The 26,755-nt window shown below is 38.0% G+C and overlaps 1 protein-coding gene and 1 long non-coding RNA gene across 7 annotated transcripts in view; one reads left to right on the top strand and one right to left on the bottom strand.

Moving 5' to 3' along the window:
* LOC109563786 (uncharacterized) overlaps positions 1-14,190 on the top strand; it is a 38,020-nt gene extending 23,830 nt beyond the window's left edge. The window contains exon 5 of the long non-coding RNA XR_011568418.1: positions 13,944-14,190. This is a non-coding gene — a long non-coding RNA (uncharacterized lncRNA). The remainder of the gene's footprint in view (positions 1-13,943) is intronic.
* Positions 10,264-26,755, bottom strand: part of CEP85L (centrosomal protein 85 like) — a 206,046-nt gene continuing 189,554 nt past the window's right edge. For 5 of the 6 annotated variants that reach the window (XM_070795914.1, XM_070795911.1, XM_070795912.1 and 2 more), the window contains 2 exons: positions 25,873-26,104; positions 10,264-14,771 (listed from right to left, as the gene is read on the bottom strand). In XM_070795914.1, coding sequence (XP_070652015.1) covers positions 14,608-14,771; positions 25,873-26,104 — 396 coding nt within the window. In that variant the 3' untranslated portion in view covers positions 10,264-14,607. The remainder of the gene's footprint in view (positions 14,772-25,872; positions 26,105-26,755) is intronic. The other variant, XM_070795915.1, reaches the window with a different exon arrangement.

Genomic DNA, 26,755 nt, shown 5'->3' with positions numbered 1-26,755 from the left:
AATGGACTGGTTGGATCTCCTTGCAGTCCAAGGGACTCTCAAGAGTCTTCTCCAATACCACAGTTCAAAAGCATCAATTCTTTGGCACTCAGCTATCTTCACAGTCCAACTCTCACATCCATACATGACCACAGGAAAAACCATAGCCTTGACTAGACGGACCTTTGTTGGCAAAGTAATGTCTCTGCTTTATTAGGTTAAATTTAAGTGAATTATATATTCCTGTTATGTACTCCTGGAATAGGGCTCTCATATGAAAGTATTAATCACTGCATATATGGACTGATAGTTCAAGGTTATTAAATGCACTCTTTTTCCACAGTAATCCTCATTTTTTAAGACTTCTGTCTGGAAAGCTTTCTAGAACAGCTCTTCTCCTGACCTAAGGAAAAACGTGGATATAGCCATAGGAAATGTGAATTCATTTGGTTTGCTTTGTGAATTATTACATACATCAAAGCTAAGATTGACAGCAACATTATTCTAAAAATAACTAACAGCGTAATGACAATGCAATGGCTACTACATTCAAACAACCTAACAATTTACACTGTAAGTAAATCACTGGACAGGGATGTAAGCTGCCCAGTTCCTTACCTAGAGGATGAGGATTAAAGTTCTACAAGACTAAAGTTCTAATTTCAGGTAACCCCTCATCTCCAGGGGCTTCCCTGGTGACTCAAGATGGTAATGCAGATCTACCTGCAATGCAGTAGATCTGGGTTTGATCCCTGGGTCCCAAAGAGCCCCTGGAAAAGGGAATGGCAACCCACTCCAGTATTCTTGCCTGGAGAATTCTATGTAATTCTAGTCCATGGACTAGAGGAGCCTGGCAGGCTATAGTCCATGGGGGCCAGAAAGAGTCAGACACGACTGAGCAACTAACATTTTCACTTTCCTCATCCCCACATACTCAGGCCCTGGACAAAATTGAGAAGACATTAGAGTATGCCTTTGCTATATTTTAGTTGTCAATTTCTGCCAACCCATTATGAGTACTCAACAGTCAGTACTCTCTAACCTGGTCAAGCAAGCCAAATGAATTCATATTTGCTATGGCTTGTATCCCAGTTTTTCCTTAGCTCTGGAGCAGAGATGGTCTAGAAAACTTTCCAGGCAGAAGTCATAAAAAATGTGGAAAAACAGTGCATTTAATAACCTGCTGTCAGGAGAAGATTTTGAATAACTCTTTCACATTAAAATATTCATAATCTTACCTTTCCCAAAAGGAAATTCATTTTATTTATTTATTTGGAGCTTTATTTTAAAAGTGAATTGCAACCCCTGAGTTTACAGTCAACTGATCTTTGACAAAGAGCAAAGGCAATAAATGGAGAAAGGATAGTCCTCTCAGAAAATGGTGCTGAACAACAGGATATGCACATGCAAAATGTGGATCTAGATACAGACCTTAGAGCTCTCACAAAAATTAACTTAAAATGGGTCAAGATCTAAATGTAAAATGAAAGCTACAAAACTCCTAGAAGAGAACATAGGAGAAAAATCTATGCAACCTTGAGGTTGGGTGATGACTTTTTTAGGGACCCCATCAAAAACATAATCCATCAGAGAAAAAATTTAAAAGTTGAACTTTGTTAAAAATTAAAACTTCCATCTTGAGAAAGACACTTTCAAGAGAATCAAATATAAGCCATAGACTGGAAATATAAACCATAGCCCATACACATCTGATAAACGACTTCTGTCCAAAATGTACAGAGAACTCTTAAAATTCTACAATAAGAAACCAAACAACTCAATTTTAAAAATGGGCAAGAGATTCGAACAGACATTTCACCAAAGAAGACAGAAATGGTAAATAAGAGTATGAAAATATGCTCAACATTGTATAGTATCAGGGAAATGCAAATTAAAACAATAATGACATGCCACTCCACACCTATTAGAATTTAAAGTCCAAAACAGTGATAACACCAAATGCAGTTGGAAGTCTCATTCATTGCTGATGAGAAAGCAAAATGATAAGTCATTCTGGAAGACAGCTTGGCAGTGTTTTATAGGCTATATATACTATATAACCCGGAGGGGGCAATGGCACCCCACTCCAGTACTCTTGCCCCGAAAATCCCATGGACAGAGGAGCCTGGTAGGCTGCAGTCCATGGGGTCGCTAAGAGTCGGATGCGACTGAGCAACTTCACTTTCACTTTTCACTTTCATGCATTGGAGAAGGAAATGGCAACCCACTCCCGTGTTCTTGCCTGGAGAATCCCAGGGATGGGGGAGCCTGGTGGTCTGCCATCTATGGGGTCACACAGAGTCGGACACGACTGAAGCGACTTAGCAGCAGCAGCAGCAGCAGACCATATAACCGGGCAATTGCACTTCTAGATATTTATTCAAAAAAAGTTGAAAATATGTCCACACGAAAACCTGCACACAAAAGCTTATAGAATCTTTATATTCACAATTGCCAAAAACCTGGAAACAACCAAGTGTCCTTCAATAAGTGAATGGATAAACCATGGTATCTCCATACAATGGAATATTCAGTGATAAGAATAAGCTCTTAAGCCATAGAAATAAGCTATCAAGGCATATGGATAAATCCTACATGCACACTGTAAAGTTTCAGAAGCCAATCAGAAGAGGTTATATACAATATAATCACAACTATATGACACTTTGGAAAAGGCGATATCGTGGAGACAGTGAAAAGAGCAGTGGTTGAGAAGGGTTTAGCCACAGGGAGGAATAAATAAATGGAGCACAGAAGATTTTTAGGGTGGTCACACTGTTGTGTTTAGTCCTGCAGTGGTGGGTGCCTGACAGTGGTGGTATTTGCCAAAACCCAGAGAGCTGTTCAGAGATGAAGCCTATTGTAAACTACATTGTGTAGTCGCCAAGTTGTGCCCAACTCTTTTTTGACCCCATGGACTGTAGCCCGCCAGGCCCCTCTGTCCATGGAATTTCCCAAGCAAGAATACTGGAGTAGATTGTCATTTCCTGCTCCAGGGGATCTTCCTGACTCAGGGACCGAACCCAAGTCTCCCGCATTGCAGGCGTATTCTTTACTACTGAGCCAACAGAGAAGCCCCACTATAAACTACAGACTTTAGTAAAAATAATAGATCAGTATTGGCTCATCACTTACAAAGAATGTATCACACTAATGCAAGATGTTAATAGTAGGAGAAATTGTGTGCAGAGCTGGAATGAGAATGGGTATATTTTCTGTGCAGCTTTTCTGTAAACCCAAAGTTTCTCTAAAAACAAAATCTATTAAAAGAGAAATTCAAGCTGAGTAAAATGTGAATCATACTAGCTGTTCAAAAGTGTGAATCACTAGTTGTGAAATACTGACAGATGTTTTGGAATAAGCAATCCCCCATACATTGCTCATTCACATGAAACAGAAGCAAGCATTCCTCCTATCAGTAATGGGGCCTTCCTGAGTATCATCAGTTCAGTTCAGTTCAGTCGCTCAGTCGTGTCCAACTCTTTGTGACCCCATGAATAGCAGCATGCCAGGCCTCCTTGTCCATCACCAACTCCTGGAGTTCACTGAGACTCACGTCCATCGAGTCAGTGATGCCATCCAGCCATCTCATCCTCTGTCATCCCCTTCTCCTCCTGCCCCCAATCCCTCCCAGCATCAGAGTCTTTTCCAATGAGTCAACTCTTCGCATGAGGTGGCCAAAGTACTGGAATTTCAGCTTTAGCATCAGTCCTTCCATAGAACACCCAGGACTGATCTCCTTCAGAATGGACTGGTTGGATCTCCTTGCAGTCCAAGGGACTCTCAAGAGTCTTCTCCAACACCACACTTCAAAAGCATCAATTCTTCAGCACTCAGCCTTCTTCACAGTCCAACTCTCACATCCATACATGACCACAGGAAAAACCATAGCCTTGACTAGATGAAACTTTGTTGGCAAAGTAATGTCTCTGCTTTTGAATATGCTATCTAGGTTGGTCATAGCTTTCCTTCCAAGGAGTAAGCGTCTTTTAATTTCATGGCTGCAGTCACCATCTGCAGTGATTTTGGAGCCCCCCAAAATAAAGTCTGACACTGTTTCCACTGTTTCCCCATCTATTTCCCATGAAGTGATGGGACCGGATGCCATGATCTTCGTTTTCTGAATGTTGAGCTAGAGCGATGCTATTCCCTTCTTTCTTCTCCAGATTCATTCTTTTTTTCCGCTTCTGCCCCAGATTCATTGATGGGCAAATATTAGCATTGATTCATAAATCCTTACACATTTTGCCACACTTTTTGCAAATAAAAGTTAGTATCACTTGCATTCTGAACTCAAAACCCAGATTAAAAACTCTTCCCATTCCTCCAAGCTCACCAATCCTTGGTGTCCTCAACATAGTTGGCATTTGATTCCACTACTCTTCATTCTCCATTATAATATGTACTCTAGGAACATTTTCTAGCTCTAGCTGGTTGTTGTTGTTCAGTTAAGTTGTTGTTGTTCAGCTAAGTCATGTCCAACTCTTTGCAACTGCAGCACACCAGAATCCTCTGTCCTCCACTATCTCCCAGACTTTGCTCAAATACATATCCACTGAGTCGGTGATCCTATCTAACCATCCCATCCTCTGCTGTTCCCCTCTCCTTTTGCCTTCAATCTTCCCCAGCATCAGGGCCTTTTCTGATAACTTGGCTCTTTGCATCAGGTGGCCAAAGTATTAGAGCTTCAGCTTCAACATCAGTCCTTTCAGTGAATATTCAGGACTGGTTTCCTTTAGGATTGACTGGTTTGATCTCTTGCAGCCCAATAAACTCTCAAGAGTCTTCTCAAGTATCACAATTTGAAAGCATCAATTCTTTGGTGCTTAGACTTCTTTATGGTCCAACTCTCACATCCATACATGACTACTGGAAAAACCATAGCTTTGACTATATGGACCATTGTTGGCAAAGTGATGTCTCTGCTTTCTAATATGCTGTATAGGTTTATCACAGCTTTTATTCCAAGAAGCAAGCATCTTTTAATTTTGTGACTGCAACCATCATATTCATTGATTTTGAAGACTAAGAAAATAAAATCTGTCACTGCTTCCACTTTTTCCCCTTCTGTTTGCCATGAAGTGATGGGACTGGATGCCATGATCTTCGTTTTTTGAATGTTGAGTGTTAAGCCAGCTTTTTCACTCTTCTCTTTCATCCTCATCAACAGGTTCTCTAGTTCCTCTTCACTCTCTACCATTAGAGTGGTTGTTGCTTTTGTATATATTTTGTATATATCTTTTTGGTTATTGCTCTGTATACTACTTACCACTTGCCAACAAGACAGAACTATTGAGGTCAAATTTTTCAAAGACACAAATAGAATTTGTTTTTCATCACAGATTTAAATACTACACAAAGGTTATGAAGAAGATTTTTACCCCACCTTACATACATTAAGAAATTAGAGATTCTAATCTAGGTAAAAAAGTTTTAAAACACATATCCTTTCAAGCACACTTTCCATACATCTTCCACTGGATTCTTAAATTAACTAATCTGAGTCTACTCTTAAAAATACTTACATAAAACTATCCAGAGATTTGAGATTTGTAGAATTAATAAGGGCTCTAAGTTTTTAACATATTAGAATTCTTAGATACTAGTCACATGGTTTACCTTACTACTCGAATAAAAATAGGAAATCTCTGAATTAAAATTATTCAACTGCTATCAATAGTTTGTTATAAGAAATCTGTCAACACTCTATCTGATAATAACCTTTATATAATAGTTATTATCTATTACTATTTAGCCACTCCAATGCTAGGAATAACTTCATTAATTTTAGCAAGTTTATTTACTTTATTAATATTCAAATACTTATGGAATAATAAAAGACAGTGCTCCAATGAAGAATAGTTATGTTTCTATAACAGAAATATTGAAGAATTACTCAAAGCAAATATCTTAGAACACAACTCTTATTTCCAATGAAAACCATGTTTATTGAATGTGAACCAGGTATAAACCACTATGAGGCATAGAAAGATAAGGAAAATATGGTTAGACATAATGCCATCTGAAATAAACTTTGAAGAGTATAAATGGGAGGAAATTCATTTTATATGAGAAAGAAGCATTGACTGAATTATTTGGTATTTTTTTTTTTAGCAGAGCTGAATGTCCACATTGATCAGTTTATGTGACCAATATATTTTGACCAGACTAGGGAAATAGAAAACTTAAAAAATAGGATGAAGAAAAAAAAAAAAGCTTAAATGTCAAGGATTTCCTTAGACAATGAGAATCACTGAAGGTTTTTGAGAGCCTGATTAAAACTGCCATTTTGACGATTCAGAAGCAGATATGCAGGATATATTTTAAGGGGCAGGAACTTAGTGAAGTAAATATACTACTGAAATAGTTTAGGAAGGAAGGAACTTTTGTGTAGTGATAGCACTTCTTACAAGTGGAAGACCCAAGTCTAGAATAACTGCACCCTACATCATACAGCAAACAACTAGGACAGATCAGAAGGACGAAGGACAAAACCCCTGCAAACATGTTAACCAACAAGAAGGGATGGTGGAGTACCTGCTGTCAGGCTGGATTTGTCTAAAAACTGGTGGTCCAGAGGCTGAGACTCTGTACTCTCAGTGTAGGGGACCTGGGCTCGATCCCTGGTCAGGGAACTAGACCCCGCCTGCTGCAACTAGAAAGACTGAAGATCCTGTGTGCCACAACTAAGGCTGGTGTAGCCAAACAAATATATTTTTTTAAACACTGGTGGTTAAAATGTCTTATAAAGATTTCTGCTTCCAATAAATGCAAACTAAAATTCAGATCAACCCTCCCCACAAAGAATAATTAGAAAATTCTGGGGAAAATTCTAGTTGAAGGCATCAGAGAGGTAATGGTGCAGTAAAAAAAATATTACAGGTTCAAGATCCAGTACAAGGAAGAAACAAAAAAGTTTACCCTGGGATTTGGGGCTATTTTTCCTTTAGGAATATTTGCCATTTCTGGAAGAGGGAACACAAACAGAAACTGGACAGAGCTCTCCTTATACTTAGGGATCCAGGATATGGGTCAGCAAAACTCTACAAATAAATAATTTTGGTTTTGAGAGTCATATAGGCTCCTACAACCATTCAATTCTGCAATTTTAGCTCAGAAGTAGCTTAGGCAATAGGTAAACAAATGGACACGACTGTGTTCCAATGAAACTTTATTTCCAAAAACCAAGTGGTAGGCTAATTTGGCCTGTAGGTTATTGCTCACCTAATGGTTGGAATTGAAAGTGAAAATTGGACTCCACAGCTGTTTTAGGAAGGGAAGTGCTGGCAAGTGCCCTTTACTTTGAGTTGGGGTTTTGCTACATGAGCCAGATACAGTGGGGGGGGGGGGGGGGGGGGGACTCTCCCAAGGGCTCAAACCCTTGCTCTAAATCAACTGAAGCCCTGAGTTAATTAGGTTGATTAGTGCCCCTAGCCCTACCAGAAGCAAATTTAAATCCTGTCTGGAGAAAGATAACATTATCTAGAGCCTTAAATATTTTCATATAAAATATTCAGCTCTGAAAAAAAAAAAAACAACACAGGTGAGAACAAAAGACTTTATTTTAAAAATGAAGAGAAACAACAGATAATAGAAACAAACTGAGGATACAGATAATGGGCTTTAAAATATTTATGCTTAATTTGCTTAAGAAATCAGTGAAAAAATCGATAATGTTGAAAGAAAACTAAACATTCTAAGGAAGAACCAAATGGAAGTTTTAGAACTGAAAAATACAAAACCTGATATTGGCCAACTCTACGGTTGGATTTCATAGATAATTAAATATAGCCAAAAGGAGACATAGTCAATTAGAAGACATATCACAAGAGAAGATTAAGAACGAAGGGAACAAGAGTAGTAAAGAACATAAGACACATAGTGGATAAAAGAGAAGATACACATAACTGGAGGCACAGTTATAGGGAAAAGAGGAAGCAGGACAAAAACAATATGCAGAGGAATATGACTGAGAAAGTTTTGAAAGTCATGAAGGATACCAAGTCACAGACATACACTACTTTAAGTAGAAGGGATGCTAGCTGTTACTATATGCTTCAATGACTATTCGCCAGACTTGTGCATATATATATACATAGATGGAACTGCATTCACTGTTTAAGCTGACATTTTGCTCCTCCTTTAAGACCTTGAATTTGTCCTTACAAAACCTCCACAGCTGGCTTAACGCCCAATGAGATTGTTATGCTCCAGGAACACTGGGGCTAGGAAACAACTGTGTCCAATCCTGTGGCTTGAACCCACAGAAGGGCAGAGAGAGGACAGTCACAGGAGAGATTAGCAAGAGGCCCAAGGGACGGAGGAAAATGGAACTTGCCTAAGTAGGGTTTATTATCACTTTACATGTCCCATTAAAAGCCCCACAGCCTCCAAGGATGACCTATGCTATAAAAACCATTTCTTTCCCCTTTGAAATCATTCTTCCTTCCTGGGGCTAACAACAGGTATTTGCACGTCTCTGGAGATTAGTATGTCCTACAGGCTTATTAAATGCAAAGTCTAATAAGACAACATGCATGCTCTCAAAGAGTTCCAAGTCTGATGAGCTCTTTATGCTGTTCAAAAACAATGGCATAAAAGATGAGTTTCAAGAAGGGTGAAACCAAGAGCTTCACATCAAGTGTGGAGACTCATGGAACACAGGTGGGAGCACGACAAAGGACAATGCTCGCCCCAGAGGGAAGAGAAACAAAAGTACCTCTGGTATACAGAGGAAGTCTGATACACCATCACATTGTTGTCTATGCAATGTTACTCCATCTTCCCCAAAGTATTAACATATATTCAATAATCAATCAAAACCTGAGGTTATGAAAGAATGCTGGTTTTCAACTCTAGATAGAGAACTCTTACTGACAGATCCTGGGCTATTTCCAGCTTTTGATTATTATGGATAAAATCACTGTGAACATTCATTTCCAAGTCTCTTTTTAGATGAATGTTTGTATTTATCTCAAGTAAACACCTAGACTGGAATTTCCAGGTCACAGAGTAGGGTAGGTGTATGTTTCATTAAAACTTCTATTATAAAGGAATCTACGGAGATTGTGAAGTGAGACTGTGTTTAAGTAAAAACAGGTGGCTGAAATGGAAAGCTGTTTTTTTCTTTTTGTGATCACACTGAATTTATCAGGGAGAGTTTTATTTGAACATTGAAGAAATCTTTGTCACAATTTCAGTCCTCAGATGGGAATCTCCACTAAATCAAGGAGACCATCTTAACTGACATGATGTTAGAGTGCTATTTATTTGTAAACAATTTGCTCTACTGGATCCACATGCCATCATTTTGCACCAACACTAAGAGGATATTTACTCCTTTCAAACTGAGTCCTTTGTATTTCTACACAGAAAGACTGGTTGGTTGGGAAACTGGCCTAAAAAGGAAGCTCAAAGTACTGGCAAAATCACTGGGATGAACCCCATCAAAAGTCTTTGCTGACTCCATTGAAACTTTATTTTTAAAAGCAGATCAAAATGATCATATGTTTTCTTATAAAGCAGAAGACTGTTCATTAATAACCTTGGAGATACTCAAGGACTTTAACTATTCTGGTTTTATTTCCAAGTCATTTGCTTACAACCTATGGGGTTTGTAATGCATGCTTCTTTTTCCTGTTAACTGAATTAGATGCCTCATTAAAAACTCTTGACAGCAATGCCAAGTTAACTGGACTAGAAACAGACGCTGCTAATCCAAATGTTAACCAGCAGGCAACATTAAGGCACATATGACTTAGAACAAGGACCCAGGCCATCAATCTGAGATGTTGAGGCCTCTGCGGAGCAATCTTTTAACAAGGTCTTATTTGTATATGTTTCAGTAAGGTTTTAATCTCTGATTAGAAGGGAGGAAATAAAAAAGATTTACCTTGCCAATCTTTCAGCAATATAAAAAACTGAAATCTGATTTTGTCTGTTGGAAAAGTAGAGAGAAGACTCTTCATTCAAATAAGAATTTTAGAAATTCAAAGTAGAGATACAATTCTATGAGCTGAAATGCATAGCCATGCCTTGCATTTATGCCATCAGAAAATCTCAGTGCCCTTTAAGGAAAAGGCCTGACAAAACGCTTTGCAATGACTGAAAAGAAACCCTCAGACAGACATAGGAGGCACAAGTGCCCCTGTTCTAGTAAGATTTTTTTCTTGCATAAAGAAAACTTTGAAAGAGTCAAGCCAGCATATTCTTGTCATTGAGAATTCAGAGTGTGAAATTTCAAATATATTTTTATATCAACATTAGGCACTTGGTAGACATAAATCTTTTATAAAAAATTTATTTCTGTTAATACAAATTCCAACATCAACAAACAATAGTCCAGTGGAAAAATACTTAGCCATTAACATTGAAAACTTTTTAAAATTTAATAAATAGAACTTTGGCATTCAAAATTCTAGCTGTAAACCCTATTTAAAAACAAAAACAAAAAACAACCCCTTTACAAAAAAAGAGGCAAGGATAATAATCAGAAGGCATAAGCCAACCAGTGGCTTCACATTCTTTTTACAATAACTGTATTTCAATTAAGTCATGACTATTGTATTTACACATGAGGTATTCTGGGCGGTTCAAAAACTGAACCTAGTTTATAAAAGCCACCAGTCATAGTGACTGATGGTATACTCTGCTGTGCTTTTAATGTAGCCACCTAGCACCTTACTACTTCTTGACATCACACCAATGTGATGCTGAATTTTATGTTTATGTATTTAAATAACTATACATATACATATATACACACATACACACAAATGACTACATTCCAAAGGAGTTTCCTGCTCACTAAACAGGGAAAAGGTTGGACTCCAAAGACGTATTATTTGATAACTCCCTTTATGTTTATTAAGGTATCTACCTAGTAACAAAAACTCCTCCTTGCTTTAAACGAAAATCCTTAATCAAGTCTATTTACAGAAGAACAAGGTGCAATAATCATCAACATTCTTACAGCTCATGTAAATAGAAATGAATGCTTACTGCAGGCAAAAAGGCACAAAAGGTTCTTCATGTATGCAGTTACAACAGTGTTGTTAATGACATTGATTTGAAACTACATTCTTAATATACTCAATGCTTCTTTTAAATAAGATAAAAATCCAAATATCCAAAACCTTTCCCTCTTCATGATTAAATGCAAGTTATTATTATACAGCAATTTCTAGCATGACATTTTGGGGTGAAGCTAGAAATTTTATGTTTTGTGAACACTGGAAAAAAAACTGTCAAAAATGGAAACAAAATGAATTAACTTTGGCTCTGAGACCTCTAGCTACTGGCAGTTTCAAATGACATTGTCTGAGTAAGCATGGTTATGAGAATTGCTTATTTCTGTAATTACGTATCTACAATGATACAAAGCTGCATAAGAGAATGCCAAAATCCAAAGATATGCCTGAGCTGAACTATGTGATGTAAAAATAGAGTCCAAGTTCTCAGCTACTGTATTATTCAATGAACTATTACTGATATTGAAAGAACATTCTCCTAATAAAGTAGTTCCTTTAAAAATGCCATCTAAGAGAATCCTATTAATAAGTCTTGAACTATGACAAAATTTATAATTTCATTAGTCATTCATTATTGTACATTATTGTGGAAATGTACAATATCCATTTTAGCAACACTTTCCAGCCCTTGAGATTGTCTCTAACGAGCTACTGAAAGAAGTCTAATTCAGCTTAATAAATTGTCATGATCAAAACAAATGTCACTAATAAAAATATGGTTAACATTGAATACTGACTCCTATTTCAAACACAAAAAGGGGCCACACTTATTGAAAAAAAAAACAGAAAGAAATAAACTCAGACAAGGCTTACCTAAGTCAATACTTAAGCAAATTTCAAATAGATTTACTTTAAAACTTAGGTTAATTTTCACCTCAGACAGATAATCACTGTAATAACTCCTAAGAATATCCTACTTCAAACTAGGACACGACACTACAGAGTTTCTACTTGTCCACCTTACCTAGTCTAACCATAAAATCTTTGTTTTTAAAGAGATATCATTATTCTTACTATTCTAACATAAAAGGTTGTCTTGGAGAAGGGAATTTTCTGAAAAATCAAAATTAAATACTAACAAATTAGACTGCTAATAGCTTTATTTCCCCCAAAATTCCCTCCAAGGCTGTCTGCTTATTATCTAGGACCCTTTACAAAACCCAGATTCCAAGAGATAAACAGTCTGTAATTCAAGGTTATACTTAAATTATTACATCTTAATTCTCCTTTTCATGGAGGGGAAACTGAAATATATCAGCAGTAGTTAGTTAATTTTCTGTTAGGTTAAAATTTTTTACCCCAAGATATGTAAATTAAGTCAAATTTTTTGAGTTTTCGAAAACTTACTTTTTAAAAATATAAATTATTTTATCACAACAAAAGCGGAAAACAAAGTATCTACAGTCAAAACAAATGACCAACAGTTTGTTTAAACAACACTAATGACCATAAAACTCCCAAACATATACATTCTAGTAAGAACCTAGTGATCCAAATCAGTGACTATTTGCCCATTATCACTATCATTTCAGAGTACCTTTATTTTCAAAATTGTGGAGGTTGAGGGTGGGGGGAGGGGACTCTATTCAAAGAGAATGTAAAAATGTGTGCTACACTTGTGGATTATCTATTAGATGCTAATTATCTACTTTACTATAAATGACCATTTTTACAGATATTAATTTTTACAAGGCAGAATTCTTTGTATCAGATTTTTGGTATATATTTACTACTCCTTGATTGTCTTAAACCACCAACATTCAAAAACAGATCAACATCTTAGAAAGCCAAATTTTTGCTACTGACCAAGTCCCTCCTTTTTAACTTAAGGACCGTGGGAAGCAGAATCCCTACAATGCACTGATTTCTTAGTGTTCAGATCCTAAGACATTAAATGGCAGGGAGGACTCAGGCACTGAACAGAAGGGAAGGCTGATGTCCTTACAATGTATTATAACTGATTGCTGAAATGTAACTATTGAATAACTGTTGAGAACTGTCTATAAGTCAAATTCTGAGCTGAATGTCTTCCTGGGTAGTTTCTTTGAAGGTCTATCCCAAATATGTTTTCACTGCTGAAATTATTCAGGAGCATATTTTTCTAGGAGCAGCCTTTATACCATTAAATATAAGTCTGGCAAGAAAACAGACATGTGATCTGCTCTTGCCCCAAACAATATTCTCCAGCTTGATTTTCATCCTTTGTTCCTTCTACCTACTGTTGTCTTGACCTAAATGAGACTTGGGGCTGTATCAAGAGATAAATCAAAACCAATGTGTAAAGGACATTGATTGCCACAACTAAGTACATTCAAAAGAATGTACTAAATGCTCTGAAGGTAATAAAATATAAACTCCTTCCGAGATACAACTAAAATAGGGAAATACTCATTTGGAAGTTTAAATGATTGCATGTCTACTAAAAAAATCAGTTGTATTTCATCGTGATATCTTATACCCTAGAAGAACAACTAACTGGGGCAAGTTTATATTCTATGAAGAACCCTGTTTTTAATGTACTTTACCTAATAAAAGGAATTTCAGTATCACTTAGGTTTAGATTTTGTTCTATGCTAGTGATAATTCAGATATAAAGAATACAGGTTGATTTTTTCTTAAAGTGGTTTCAACTTCAAAACAGATACAAAACTGTTGAAAATGTAAACACTGGAGATTTGGATAAACGAGTTATTGTTCCAGAGTCATTTTGTTCATTTTACAATAATGATCTGAGGCCTTAGGTTTGCATTAATTGTATATGGCTTTGTTTACACTGATATATATATATATATATATATATAATCTATAAATAAAAATTGTAAATAGTAAGGGACATGTTAAAATTAATTCCGATTATGTTAAATCACCTTGTAATACATAAATTATAATGCTAATGGGATTAACCATCACATCGGTATTTCACACCTCTTACAGGATTCACAATCACTCTGGAAAAATCACTGACCTGTCTACAGTACGAAAATCAACCCAACCCCACAACCTCACCATCTCAGCACAGTGATCGTTCAAAACACAAAAGGTTTTGCTGCTGTACTGCTGTTACAACACTTGCCTGGTGGGAACTCTTGCTGAGCCAACCTTGAAAACCCCAAGTACAACACAAGCTTCTCCATGAAGAAAAAAAAGAAGCACAAGAATATAGTGTGTGCCTTTCTCAGAAGCTCTGCTTTGATCTTAGAAATCCTTACAATTTTGTAAATAAGTACACATGCATGCACACACACACACACACACACAATTATGTGATTAAAAGAAATTCTATCCCTTTATCTGAAGGGCACTCTTCACAGCTTGGTCCTACAGTCAGTAGTTTGAGAATACAGATTTTTTTTTTTCTTATACATTTTATCATATTTTTCAAATGGCAATTTAATTTTTTTTGCCTGATTAGATAAGCCCCTTCAAAACTTTCTCACATCCCAATTCTTCTGCGACAGAACAAATCCACAGAAAAAAACCTACGCAGCAAGACACATGTCACTTGCAACTTTCTATCATGGCTCCTGGAGAGAAACATGAAGAACTGAACACAGCAGCACTTTGCAACGGGTCATTGTTGCTGTGGGCCCAACACCGGTCACTGGGTAACGCAGTTGTCTCCCATGTCCTGAGCATAGCGGTCCGATATTGCGGTCCGTAGTTCATCTATGTCCCTCCGTAACTGGCATACATCTGACAGTTTTTTAGTGAGTGCTTCTGGGCTGTGGTCATTCTCAGTTTCTTCAGCTGAACAGTTCATTGCTGTGGATATAGAACATGGAGAAAATGTCACATTTTTTGGTAACAAAGGCATTTTAGGATTTTCAGCCTAATTATCATTGGAAATATAATGCTATACACTCAATACAGGTCAAGCTCAGGTTTAAATTTTGCACTACAGTAAATGGATCTTATCTATTTGGTCCTTTTAAAATTTTGCTAGTGAAAATGCATAAATTCATACAGTGATACGCACAAATTCAACAGGTTTAATGGATGACAATATTCCCAGAGTAAAAAGGAACATGCTAATAGCTCTCTTCAAACCCAACTAGAGACAAAAATCTGAAAATCTTTTGGGTGGTAAGGGGCACTATCTTATATTTTTACAGACTGCAAAGTAAGAAGAATTGAGTGTGTGTGTGTGTGTGTGTGTGTGTGTGTATGCTGGGATTCTAAACATTTGAATTCCAAATGATTGAATCAAGCTGAGAGCCAACTGCCCAATGGCTAAATCACTGAGGGTAAGGGCTGAGTTCAGAATCAGGTAACATATTATTTTAACAAATACTAATTTAACTGTTTTATTGTTCATGATCCATGATCTAGACATTGTACTGAGTGCTGAGGTCAGCAAAATAATGCACCTGGTGGCTTATTCTTAATGATTTACATACATTCCATAAACAAGCAAATTCAGTCAGGTGTCCTAGGTAACCGCCCACGACACAAAGGCTACAGCAACATAAGGAAGAGAACAGGGTGGCCTAACTGGAGAGGGGACAGGTTCTCTGAAGAGGCCAAGGAAGCAGAATGAACACAGGTATACAGAAACAGAAAACAGAACAGTCTGATATAAATTGAGAAACATCAAGAAAATCAGTACCAGCTCTAAAATGGTTGAGCATAAATGGTTGAGACAGAGGAATGTCAAGAAACGAGACTAGAGAGGCAGGTGGGAACTACCTTTATGTCTGTTCTAAGGGGTGTCTGAGGAAATCTGAAGTGAAGTCACTCAGTCGTGTCCGACTCTTTGTGACCCTGTGGACTGTAGCCCACTAGGTTCCTCTGTCCATGGGATTTTCCAGGCAAGAGTACTGGAGTGGGTTGCCACTTCCTTCTCCAGGGGATCTTCCCAACCCAGGGATCGAACCCAGGTCTCCTGCATTGCAGGCAGATGCTTTAACCTCTGAGCCACCAGGGAAGCCCCAAGTGAAAGTGAAGTCGCTCAGTCGTGTCCGACTCTTTGAGACCCCATGGACTGTAGCCTACCAGGCTCCTCTGTCCATGGGATTTTCCAGGCAATAGTACTGGAGTAGATTGCCATTTCCTTCTCCAGGGGATCTTCTGGACCCAGGGATCGAACCTGGGTCTCCCACATTGTAGACAGACGTTTAACTGTCTGAGCCACCAGGGAAGTCCCCTAGTATTGCCTCTGATTTCCCCAGAGAAAATGTGAACTACGGGTTAAATGATGGCTCTGGCAGCAACATAAAAGATGGTTCGGGGGCTCTCCAGGACCTGAAGGTTCTTTGGAAGGAGAGCGTGAGTGAGGGAGCAGGTGAGCTCCTACGAGGTGTGGGTGTAGGGAGAGAGAGAGGGAAGGCAGCGGTGGCAGCAGCAGTGCGGGGGAACAGCAGATTCTGACCAGAGCCACACCAAGGGGAGCTTGCGGTTGCGACTTGCCGCCCTAGGCACTCTCCCAAGTCCGGCCTGCTTGGCGAGGACTTCTGTCTCCTGGCCCAACCTTGTCAAGCAAGCTGGGATCTACGAATGGAAAGGTGACCAAGCCCAAAGAGGAGAAAGATGCTTCTAAGGAGATTAAGCCCTGAGCCTTTGGAATGGGAGCACTGACTCCAAGACCCCAGACTTCCAGAGGACTAACCCTGGGAGTATCAAACAGTGAGAACACACACAAAGGAAACCACTTGAATACAAGACCTGGCATCACCCAACCACCAATAGCACCCTGTGCAGGACGCCTCATCTAAACAACAAACAAAACAAAAACACAAACCCAATCAGCAGCAGACAGGATTACCACCTCACTCAGCCTTGCCCAGCAGAGGAAAAACAAACAAACAAAAACGCATACAAATCTCACCCTATACGAAGCTTACACTAACCACTGGACCAACCTTAGGAGGGCAGAAACCAAAAGAAAGAAAGAATTCAACTTTGAAGCCTGGGAAAAGGAGACCTCAAATACACTAAGTTAAAAAAAAAGTGAAAAGGCAGAGAAATACTACACAAATGAAGAAACAAACTAGAAACACAGAAGTCCAAAGAAATGAAGAGGAAATAGGCAAACTACCTGAAAAAGAATTCAGAATGATAGTAAAGATGATCAAAAACCTTGAAAACAAGATGGAGAAAATGCAACAAGAATCAATTAACCAAGACCTAGGAGAATTAAAGAATAAACATCCAGAGAAAAACAACACAATTACTGAAATTAAAAATACTCTAGAAGGAATCAGTAGCAGAATATCTGAAGCAGAAGAACGAATCAGTGAGCTGGAAGATAAAATGGTGGAAATAACATCTAAAGAGCAGAAGAAAATAAAAAGAATGAAAAGAACCGAGGACAGTCTCAGAGACCTCTGGGACAATATCAAAAGCACCAACATTCAAATTATAGGTATTGAGAAGAAGAAGAGAATAAGAAAGGGTATGAGAAAACTTTTGAAGAGATTATACTTGAAAATTTCCCCAACACGGAAAAGGAAATAGTCATACAAGTTCAAGAGGCACAAAGAGTCCCATACAGGATAAACCCAAGGAGAAACACGCCAAGACGCATACTAATCAAACTAACACAGACTAAACACAAAGAAAGAATATTAGAAGCAGCAAGGGAGAAGCAACAAGTAAAATACAAGGGAAAAGCCATATGCTTAACAGCTGATCTTTCAGCAGAAACTCTGCAAGCCAGAAGGGAATGGCAGGCATATTTAAAGTACTAAAAGGCAAAGACTAACAACCAAGATTATAGTACCCAGCTAGGATCTCATTCAAAATTGATGGACAAATAAAATGCTTTTCAGACAAGCAAAAGTTAAGAGAATTCAGTACCACCAAACCAGCTTTACAACAAATGTTAAAAGGACTTATATAGTCAAGAAATACAAGAAAAGAAAAAAGATCTATAAAGTCAACCCCAAACAATTAAGAAAATGGCAATAGGAACATGTATATCAATAATTACTTTAAATGTAAATGGATTAAATGCTCCAACCAAAAGACACAGACTGGCTGAATAGATACAAAAACAAGACCCATATATATGCCGTCTACAACAAACCTACTTCGGACCTAAAGACATATAGACTGAAAGTGAGAGGATAGAAAAATATATTCCATACAAATGGGGAGCAAAAGAAAGCTGAAGTAGCAATCCTCGTATCAGACACAATAGATTTTACAATAAAGACGGTTACAAGAGATAAGGAAAGACACTACATAATGATCAAGGGATCAAGCCAAGAGGAAGACATAACAATTGCAAATATCTATGCACCCAACATAGGAGCACCTCAATACATAAGACAAACACTAACAGACATAAAAGGAGAAACTGACAGTAACACAGTAATAGCAGGAGACTTTAACATCCCACTCACACCAATGGACAGATCATCAAAACAGAAAATTAATAAGGAAGCACAAGTCTAAAGTGATACATTAGATGAGATGGATCTCAATATCTTCAGGACATTCCATCCAAATGCAGAAGAATACACCTTCTTCTCAAGTGCACATGGAACATTCAGCAGGATAGACCACATCTTGGGTCACAAATCAAACCTTAGTAAATTAAAGAAAACTGAAATTGTATCAAGCATCTTCTCTGACCACAATGCTATGAGACTAGATATCAATTACAAGAAAAAAACACTGTAAGAAACACAAATACATGGAGATTAAACAGTGTGTTTCTAAACCAACAGGTTACTGAAGAAATCAAAAGGGAAATAAAAACATTTCTAGAAACAAATGACAATGAAAACATGACAACTCAAAACCTATGGGATGCAGCAAAAGCAGTTCTAAGAGAAGTTTATAGCAATACAATCCTACCTCAAGAAACACATCAAACAGACAACCTAACTTTATACCTAAAACTGGAAAAAAAAAAAAAAAAAACCCAAAATTAGTAGAAGAAATCATAAAGATCCAACCAGAAATAAATGAAGAAGAAATGAAAGAAACAATAGTAAAGATTAATAAAACTAAAAGCTAGTTCTTTGAGAAAATAAACAAAATTGACAAGCCTTCAGCCAGACTCATCAAGAAAAAAAGAGAAGACTGAACCAGGAAGAAATAGAAATTATGAACAACCCAATTACAACCACTGAAACTGAAGCTGTGAACAAAAATCTCCCCAAAAAACAAAAGCCCAGGATCAGACAGCTTCACAGGAGAATTCTATCAAACATTTAGAGAAGAGGTAATGACTATCCTTCTAAAACTCTTTCATAAAATTGCAGAGGAAGGAACACTTCCAAACTCTTTCTACGAGGCCACCATCACCCTAATACCAAAACCAGACAAAGACAACACACAAAAAAGAAAACTACAGTCCAGTATCACTGATGAACATAGATGTAAAAATCCTCAACAAAATTTTAGCAAAGAGAATTCAGCAACACATCAAAAGCTCATACACCATGATCAAGTTGGGTTTATTCCAGGAATGCAAGGATTCTTCAGTATATGCAAATCAATCAATGTGATACACCATATTAACAAATTGAAAGATAAAAACCATATGATCATCTCAATAGATGCAGAAAAAGCCTTTGACAAAGTTCAGCACCCATTTATGATTAAAACTCTTCAAAAAATGGGCATGTAAGGAAACTACCTCAACATAGTAAAGGCCATTTTTGATAAGCCTACAGCAAACATTACTCTCAATAGTGAAAAACTGAAAGCATTCCCCCTAAGACAGGAACAAGACAAGGGTGCCCACTTTCTCCACTGTTGTTCAACATAGTTCTGAAAGTCCTAGCTAGAGCAATCAGAGAAGAAAAAGAAATACAAGGAATCCATATCAGAAAAGAAGAAGTAAAGCTCTCACTGTTTGCAGATGACATGATACTGTACCTAGTAAACCCTAAAGATAGTATCAGAAAATTACTTGAGCTAATCAGTGAATTTAGCAAAGTTGCAGAATACAAAATCAATACACAGAAATCACTTGCATTTCTATATACTAACAATGAAAAATCAGAAAGAGAAATGAAGGAATCAATCCCATTCACCATTGCAACAAAGAGAATTAAATATTTAGGAATAAACTTACCTAAGGGGACAAAAGAACTGTACACAGAAAATTATAAGACACTAATGAAAGAAATCAAAGATGACATATACAGATAGAGAGATATTCCATGTTCCTGGGTAGGAAGAATCAATATTGTGAAAATGACTATACTACCAAATGCAATCTACCGATTCAATGTGATCCCTATCAAATTACCAATGGCATTTTTCACAGAACTAGAACAAAAAATTTCATAGTTCATACAGAAACACAAAAGACTCAAATAGCCAAAGCAGTCTCGAGAATGGAACTGGAGGAAGCAAGCTTCCTGACTTCAGATTATACTACAAAGCTACAGTCATAAAGACAGTATGGTACTGGCACAAAAACAGAAATATAGACCAATGGAAAAAAAAAGAAAGCCCAGAAATAAACCCATGCACCTATGGGTACCTTATTTTTGACAAAGGAGGCAAGAATATACAATGGAGCCAAGACAGCCTCTTCAATAAATGGTGCTGGGAAAACTGGACACCTACATGTCAAAGAATGAAATTAGAACACTTCCTAACACCAGACACAAAGATAAACTCAAAATGGATTAAACACATAAATGTAAAACCAGAAACTATAAAACTCTTAGAGGAAAACATAGGTAGAACACTCAGTGACAAATCAAGCAAGATCCTCTGTGACCCACCTCCTAGAGTAATGGAAATAAAAACAATAGTAAACAAGTGGGACCTGATTAAACTTAAAAGCTTTTGCACAGCAAAGGAAACTATAAGCAAAGTGAAAAGACAACCCTCAGAATGGGAGATAATAACAGCAAATGAAACAACTGACAAAGGGTTAATTTCCAAACTATACAAGCAGCTCATACAACTCAATGCCAGAAAATCAAACAACCCAATTAAAAAGTGGGCAAAAGACATAAACAGACATTTCTCCAAAGAAGACATACAGATGGCTAACAAACACATGAAAAGATGCTCAACATTGCTAATTATTAGAGAAATGCAAATCAAAACCACAATGAGATATCACCTCACACTGGTCAGAATGGCCATCATCAAAAAGTCTACACACAATAAATGCTGGAGAAGGTGTGGAGAAAAGGGAATGCTCCTGCACTGTTGGTGGGAATGTAAATACAGCCACTTTGGAAGACGATATGGAGATTCCTTAAAAAACCAGGAATAAAACCACCATATGACCCAGCAATCCCACTCCTAGGTATATACCCTGAGGAAGTCAGGGTTGAAAAAGACACATGTATCCCACTGTTCATGGGAAATGGATGGGGAAACAGTGGAAACAGTGTCAGACTTTATTTTTTTGGGCTCCAAAATCACTGCAGATGGTGATTGCAGCCATGAAATTAAAAGACGCTTACTCCTTGGAAGAAAAGTTATGACCAACCTAGATAGCATATTGAAAAGTAGAGACATTACTTTGCCAACAAAGGTCTGTCTAGTCAAGGCTATGGTTTTTCCTGTGGTCATGTATGGATGTAAGAGTTGGACTGTGAAGAAAGCTGAGCGCCAAAGAATTGATGTTTTTGAACTGTGGTGTTGGAGAAGACTCTTGAGAGTCCCTTGGATGCAAGGAGATCCAACCAGTCCATTCTGAAGGAGATCAGTCCTGGGATTTCTTTGGAGGGAATGATACTAAAGCTGAAACTCCGGTACTTTGGGCACCTCATGCGAAGAGTTGACTCATTAGAGAAGACTCTGATGCTGGGAGGGATTGGGGGCAAGAGGAGAAGGGGACGACAGAGGATGAGATGGCTGGATGGCATCACTGACTCGATGGACGGGAGTATCAGTGAACTCTGGGAGTTGGTGATGGACAGGGAGGCCTGGCGTGCTGCGATTCATGGGGTCGCAAAGAGTCGGACACGACTGAGCAACTGAACTGAACTGAACTGACCCCATTGTTCATTGCAGCACTATTTACAATAGCTAGAATATGGAAGTAACCTAGATGTCCACTGACAGATGAATGGATAAAGAAGTTGTGGTCCATATACACAATAGAATATTACTCAGCCATAAAAAGGAACACATTTGAGTCAGTTTTGGTGAGGTGGATGAACCTAGAACCTATTATACAGAGTGAAGTGAGTCAGAAAGAGAAAGATAAATATCATATTCTAATGCATATATACAGAATATAGAAAAATGGTATTGAAGAATTTATTTACAGGGCAGCAATGGAGAAACAGACATAGAAAACAGACTTATGGACATGGGAAGGGGGAGGAAAGAGTGAGATGTATGGAAAGAGTAACATGGAAACTTACATTACTGTATGTAAAATAGATAGCCAATGGAAATTTGCTATATGACTCAGGAAACTCAAACAGAGGCTCTGTATCAATCTAGAGGGATGGGATGGGGCAGGAGATGAGAGGGAGGTTCAAAAGGGATGGGTTATATGTGTACCTATGGTTGATTCACGTTGAGGTTTGACAGAAAACAATAAAATTCTGTAAAGCAATTATCATTCAATAAAAAAAATTAAAAAGAAAATTAAAAAAGAAGATGGATTAGGGATGGTGGGGTGGGGCACAACGGTTGACAAAGAAACCAGTCCAGATGAAGGACTATTAAAGCTTGAATTAAGGCAAGAGTGCAATGGAGATGTGGCAGCAGGAATAAATGTTACAAGTAGGAAGGGGCTCACAGACATGATCAAGTCTGATTACCAGGCAGCTTGGGAAGGGGCCCAGGGATTAGGCAAAGGACACAGATGGGCGAACGAGAGGGTGGAGAGTAAAATCTGGGTTGGGTTGATAGCTGGATAGTGGTTCTACTCACTCAGAGGAGGAACAGGTTTAGGGAGGGAAGAAAAGTAGGTTCTGTTTCAGACATATTGAGTCTGCGATACCTATGAAACCGCTGGTTCTAACGTACAGGTGAATAAAGTCAGGAGCTGAAAGGGGATGAATGTCTAGGCAGGGTGAGAGATAAATATCTTTATGGGTCAAAGGTACAGGGAAAACAGAAAACAAGTGGGTATGTACAAGATTACTTGGAAAAAGTAAACAACAACAAAAGTTTCCAGGAGGCCTGCCAGTATTTAAGTGGTAGAGAATTTCACAGATTGAGGCTGAGCAGTCATAAAGGTAGAAGCAGAACCTAGAGAATGATGTCATGGAAACCATGGAAGCAGAGCTTTATCAAGGGTGAGGTGAACAGTGTCAGCAGACAGTTGATGGGGTGATGAGACAAGGATCAGAAAAACCTCCATTGTTTTTGAGAAATTAGCTGGTTGGTCAAATTTTCACAAGGCCAGACTATAAGGTAAGGACTCGGGTTAAACCCTAACAGAATGGAAGGAGTATACATGGTGCCAAGATTGCTGAATCTCCCTTTTACTCATGTTAGGGTTGCTCTCTTACCCTATCACTGCAAAAGTTAATAAACGCTATATAAACAGCACAAAGGTAGAAGGTTACAAAATAACCCAAAGGATGGCCAGCCTTTGGTGGAGAAAATGGTGGAGAAAATGAGTCTTTTGTGTGTAAGCTTTTATTTCTTGCTCCAAGAGATGACTGCTAACTTCCAACACCCCATGATCACCTGTCAAACTTCTCCTCCTTTGAGATTCAAGCTAAACACCCCCATGGAGGCTTCACAGCCCCTCCCAGGTAGATTTCACTGGTTTTTCCCCCTCTGTGCTCCCACTGTCCTCTGATCACGTTTCAATTATAGCACTTATTTCAATGCTCTAATATTGTGGTTAATGTGTGAGCAGGAACTGTGTTCAATTTATGTGCATTATCAGCACTTCAGTGCTTGGACTACAGAAGGCATTTGATTAATGCTTACTGAGTGACTGAATATAACATTATAAAGTGTTTTAAAAACCAACTAACTGAATAAAAAAATGGGCAGAAGACCTAAACAAGTAATTCTCCAGAGAAGACATACAGATGGCCAATAGGAACATGAAAATATGCTTAAATGTTGCTAATTATCAAAGAAATGCAAATCAAAACTATAGTGAGGTACTATCCCACACCAGTCAGAATGGTCATCACTAAAAAGCCCACCAACAATAAATGGGGGTGGAGGAAGGGGAACTCTCCTACATTGCTGGTGGGAGTATAAATTGTGCAACCACAATGTAAAACCTTATGGAGGGTCCTCAAAAAACTAAATACAGAACTGCCATGAAAAGAATAAAATGACATCATTTGTGGCGACACAGATGGACCTAGCAATTATCATACTATACGAAGTAAGGACGATTAAGACAAATACCATATGGTATCCATATGTGGAATTTAGATTCCATAAGTGGAATCTAAAATACAACACAAATGAATTTATTTAAAAAACAGAAACAGACTCACAGACATAGAAGACAAACATCATTACCAGAGAGGAAAAGGGGAGAGGGATAAAGGAGGAGCATGGGCTTCCCTGGTGGCTCAGATGGTAAAGAATCTGCCTGCCATGCGGGAGACTCAGGTTTGATCCCCGGGTTGGGAAGATCCCCTGGAGAAGGGAATGGCTACCGACTCCAGTATTCTTGCCTGGAGAATTCCACGGACAGAGGAGCCAGAGCAGCCTGGCAGGCTACAGTCTGTGGGATCACAGAGAGTCAGACACAACTGAGCGACTAACACTTTCACTTTCTTTCATGGGATTAACAGATACAAACTACTATATGTAAACACAACAAGGTCCTACTCCATAACACAGGAACTATATTTGGTTCCTTATAATAACCTACAATGAAATATATATTTTATATGTATAACTGAATCTCTTTGTTGTACACCAGAAACTAACATACAACCCCGTAAATCAACTATACTTCAAATTTCTTTCAAAGTGCTTCTATATACTCACACTCATATATGTGTTCTTACATTCATGGAAAAGAAACTTCTGCTGACATCTCTGAGTACAGTTACACGATCAGGAGTATTATTTGGTTCGCCAAAATAACTATTATGATACAAGACTGTAGAATCTCTTTGATGAAACTGGAAATAAAACTAGTCTCCACTCAGTCACATAGTAATCATATTATTAAGCAATTAACTCAATACAGCATGTTGGTATAGAAACATTATGGTCTTATTCCACTCATTTCTCCTTACTGAAGTCTATTTCCTCTATATTAAAAAGAGACCAACATATTAATATTATAATGATTTTGGGCCCTTATGTAAGTTGAGTGTTCCAGAAAAAGCAGCAGAGAAGGGACCAGACCCTAGGATAGTACTGAGGCAGCTCTCACCATCAGGGTGCAGGAGGGAAGAATGAGGCAGAACGGGTGGGTGTCACATGGAAAGGGACAAAGCCAGCAGGTGCACATCGCAAGGACAACAGAGCTCCAGGCACGAAAACTGGCTCATGTGGCAGCATCGGCACCTACATTAAACAGCTGCCGCAGAACATACACAGGAAAGCGTCTAAGTATTTTCTCTCAGATATTTTACCAGCGGACTGATGGATGGGTCATTAATTTAATACAATCGCCACATGAAAGCAAAGAGAATCATCACTTTTAGGAAAGTAATCAGAAAATCACACTGAACTACCATTCTGGTCACGTATGGAATTCTGCACAGGCAACATCTCCTAACTCATCCATATATGTGGATTTATAGGCATTCTTCCGAGTAGCAGTCCATATCAACCATGACCCTCCTCATTTTTATAAATCCAATGAGGCAAGTTCTAGCTATTAAGCAGTAACGGGTATTCAGAGCCACAGACTGATTCAGAAATTTATAAATCTAAATAGGAAGGGAGATAAAAATAAATAGGGAAAAGACAGACGTTTCTAATTCAAGAAGATATGTTTCTAATTGTTAGGCAATACAGTTAGGACAAGTCATTAGCCACTTACATCTGATTCCCAGTAATAAAGAAAGATTAGGCTCCTTGCCCTGAGCACGCTGATTAAGAATACTACACAATGCCTTCAAGTCAAGCAAACAATAGGACATTTCCTTGAACAGCTGATCAATCACACTCAAATCAAAGAGTGGCCTTTTGCAAAGAACGGTCTGCTGCCTGGACTGTTCTGCTTCCTGGCCCTGATCCAATAAAGAGCAGGTCTCTTCTGTTTGTCTTTGGTTCTGCATTGGATAAAGAAAACAAAAATCAGGCTGTCAGAACAGAGGAAAGGTACTCAAAAGCCATAAAGGTTGACATTCTCCCACCCAAGTCTATAAACTAAACAGTGAAGTCATATTACATGCACAGTAACCAGACTTAACTGCATATATGCAGTAAGAAAAATAAAAAAGGAGAGAAAAAGAATTCAATACTGGAAAGGGTTTCTCTGTGCCATCTGATGTCCGAGGGTGAATCTGAGAGACGAAACATAAATTCCAACAGACTAAGTTTCTAGGGAGTCTCCCAAGGTCTCATATTAAAAGTACCTTGGTTGTTATGTAATTTGCTATGAGATTTATCCCCAGAATAGAAAGAACTGCAAAGAAAATTGAAACCTCATCCTGTAGTTTTATTGTTAGCAGCAACACTGATTTACCTAATCTGAAACTATTTTTTGTACATTGAGAAAAAAGTATATATGTTACGGTGTTGATAGGAACCAAATTTTTCAGTATAAGAGGAAAAGAAAAGTATAAAATCAAAGATGAAGAAAAAAGCCCAAGCAACTCTCAATTGTTAAATCTGAATTAGAAGTATCAGTATGAGCTCATGATTTATTATGCTCAGAAAAAGTGACACTCACTTACTCCCCAAATTACCACCATTTATTC

The sequence above is a fragment of the Bos indicus genome, chromosome 9 (assembly GCF_029378745.1).
Source record: "Bos indicus isolate NIAB-ARS_2022 breed Sahiwal x Tharparkar chromosome 9, NIAB-ARS_B.indTharparkar_mat_pri_1.0, whole genome shotgun sequence".
Classification (NCBI taxonomy): Eukaryota; Metazoa; Chordata; class Mammalia; order Artiodactyla; family Bovidae; genus Bos; species Bos indicus.
The sequence above is the reverse complement of the archived record's forward strand: the minus strand, read 5'-3'. Positions and strand labels throughout refer to the sequence as shown.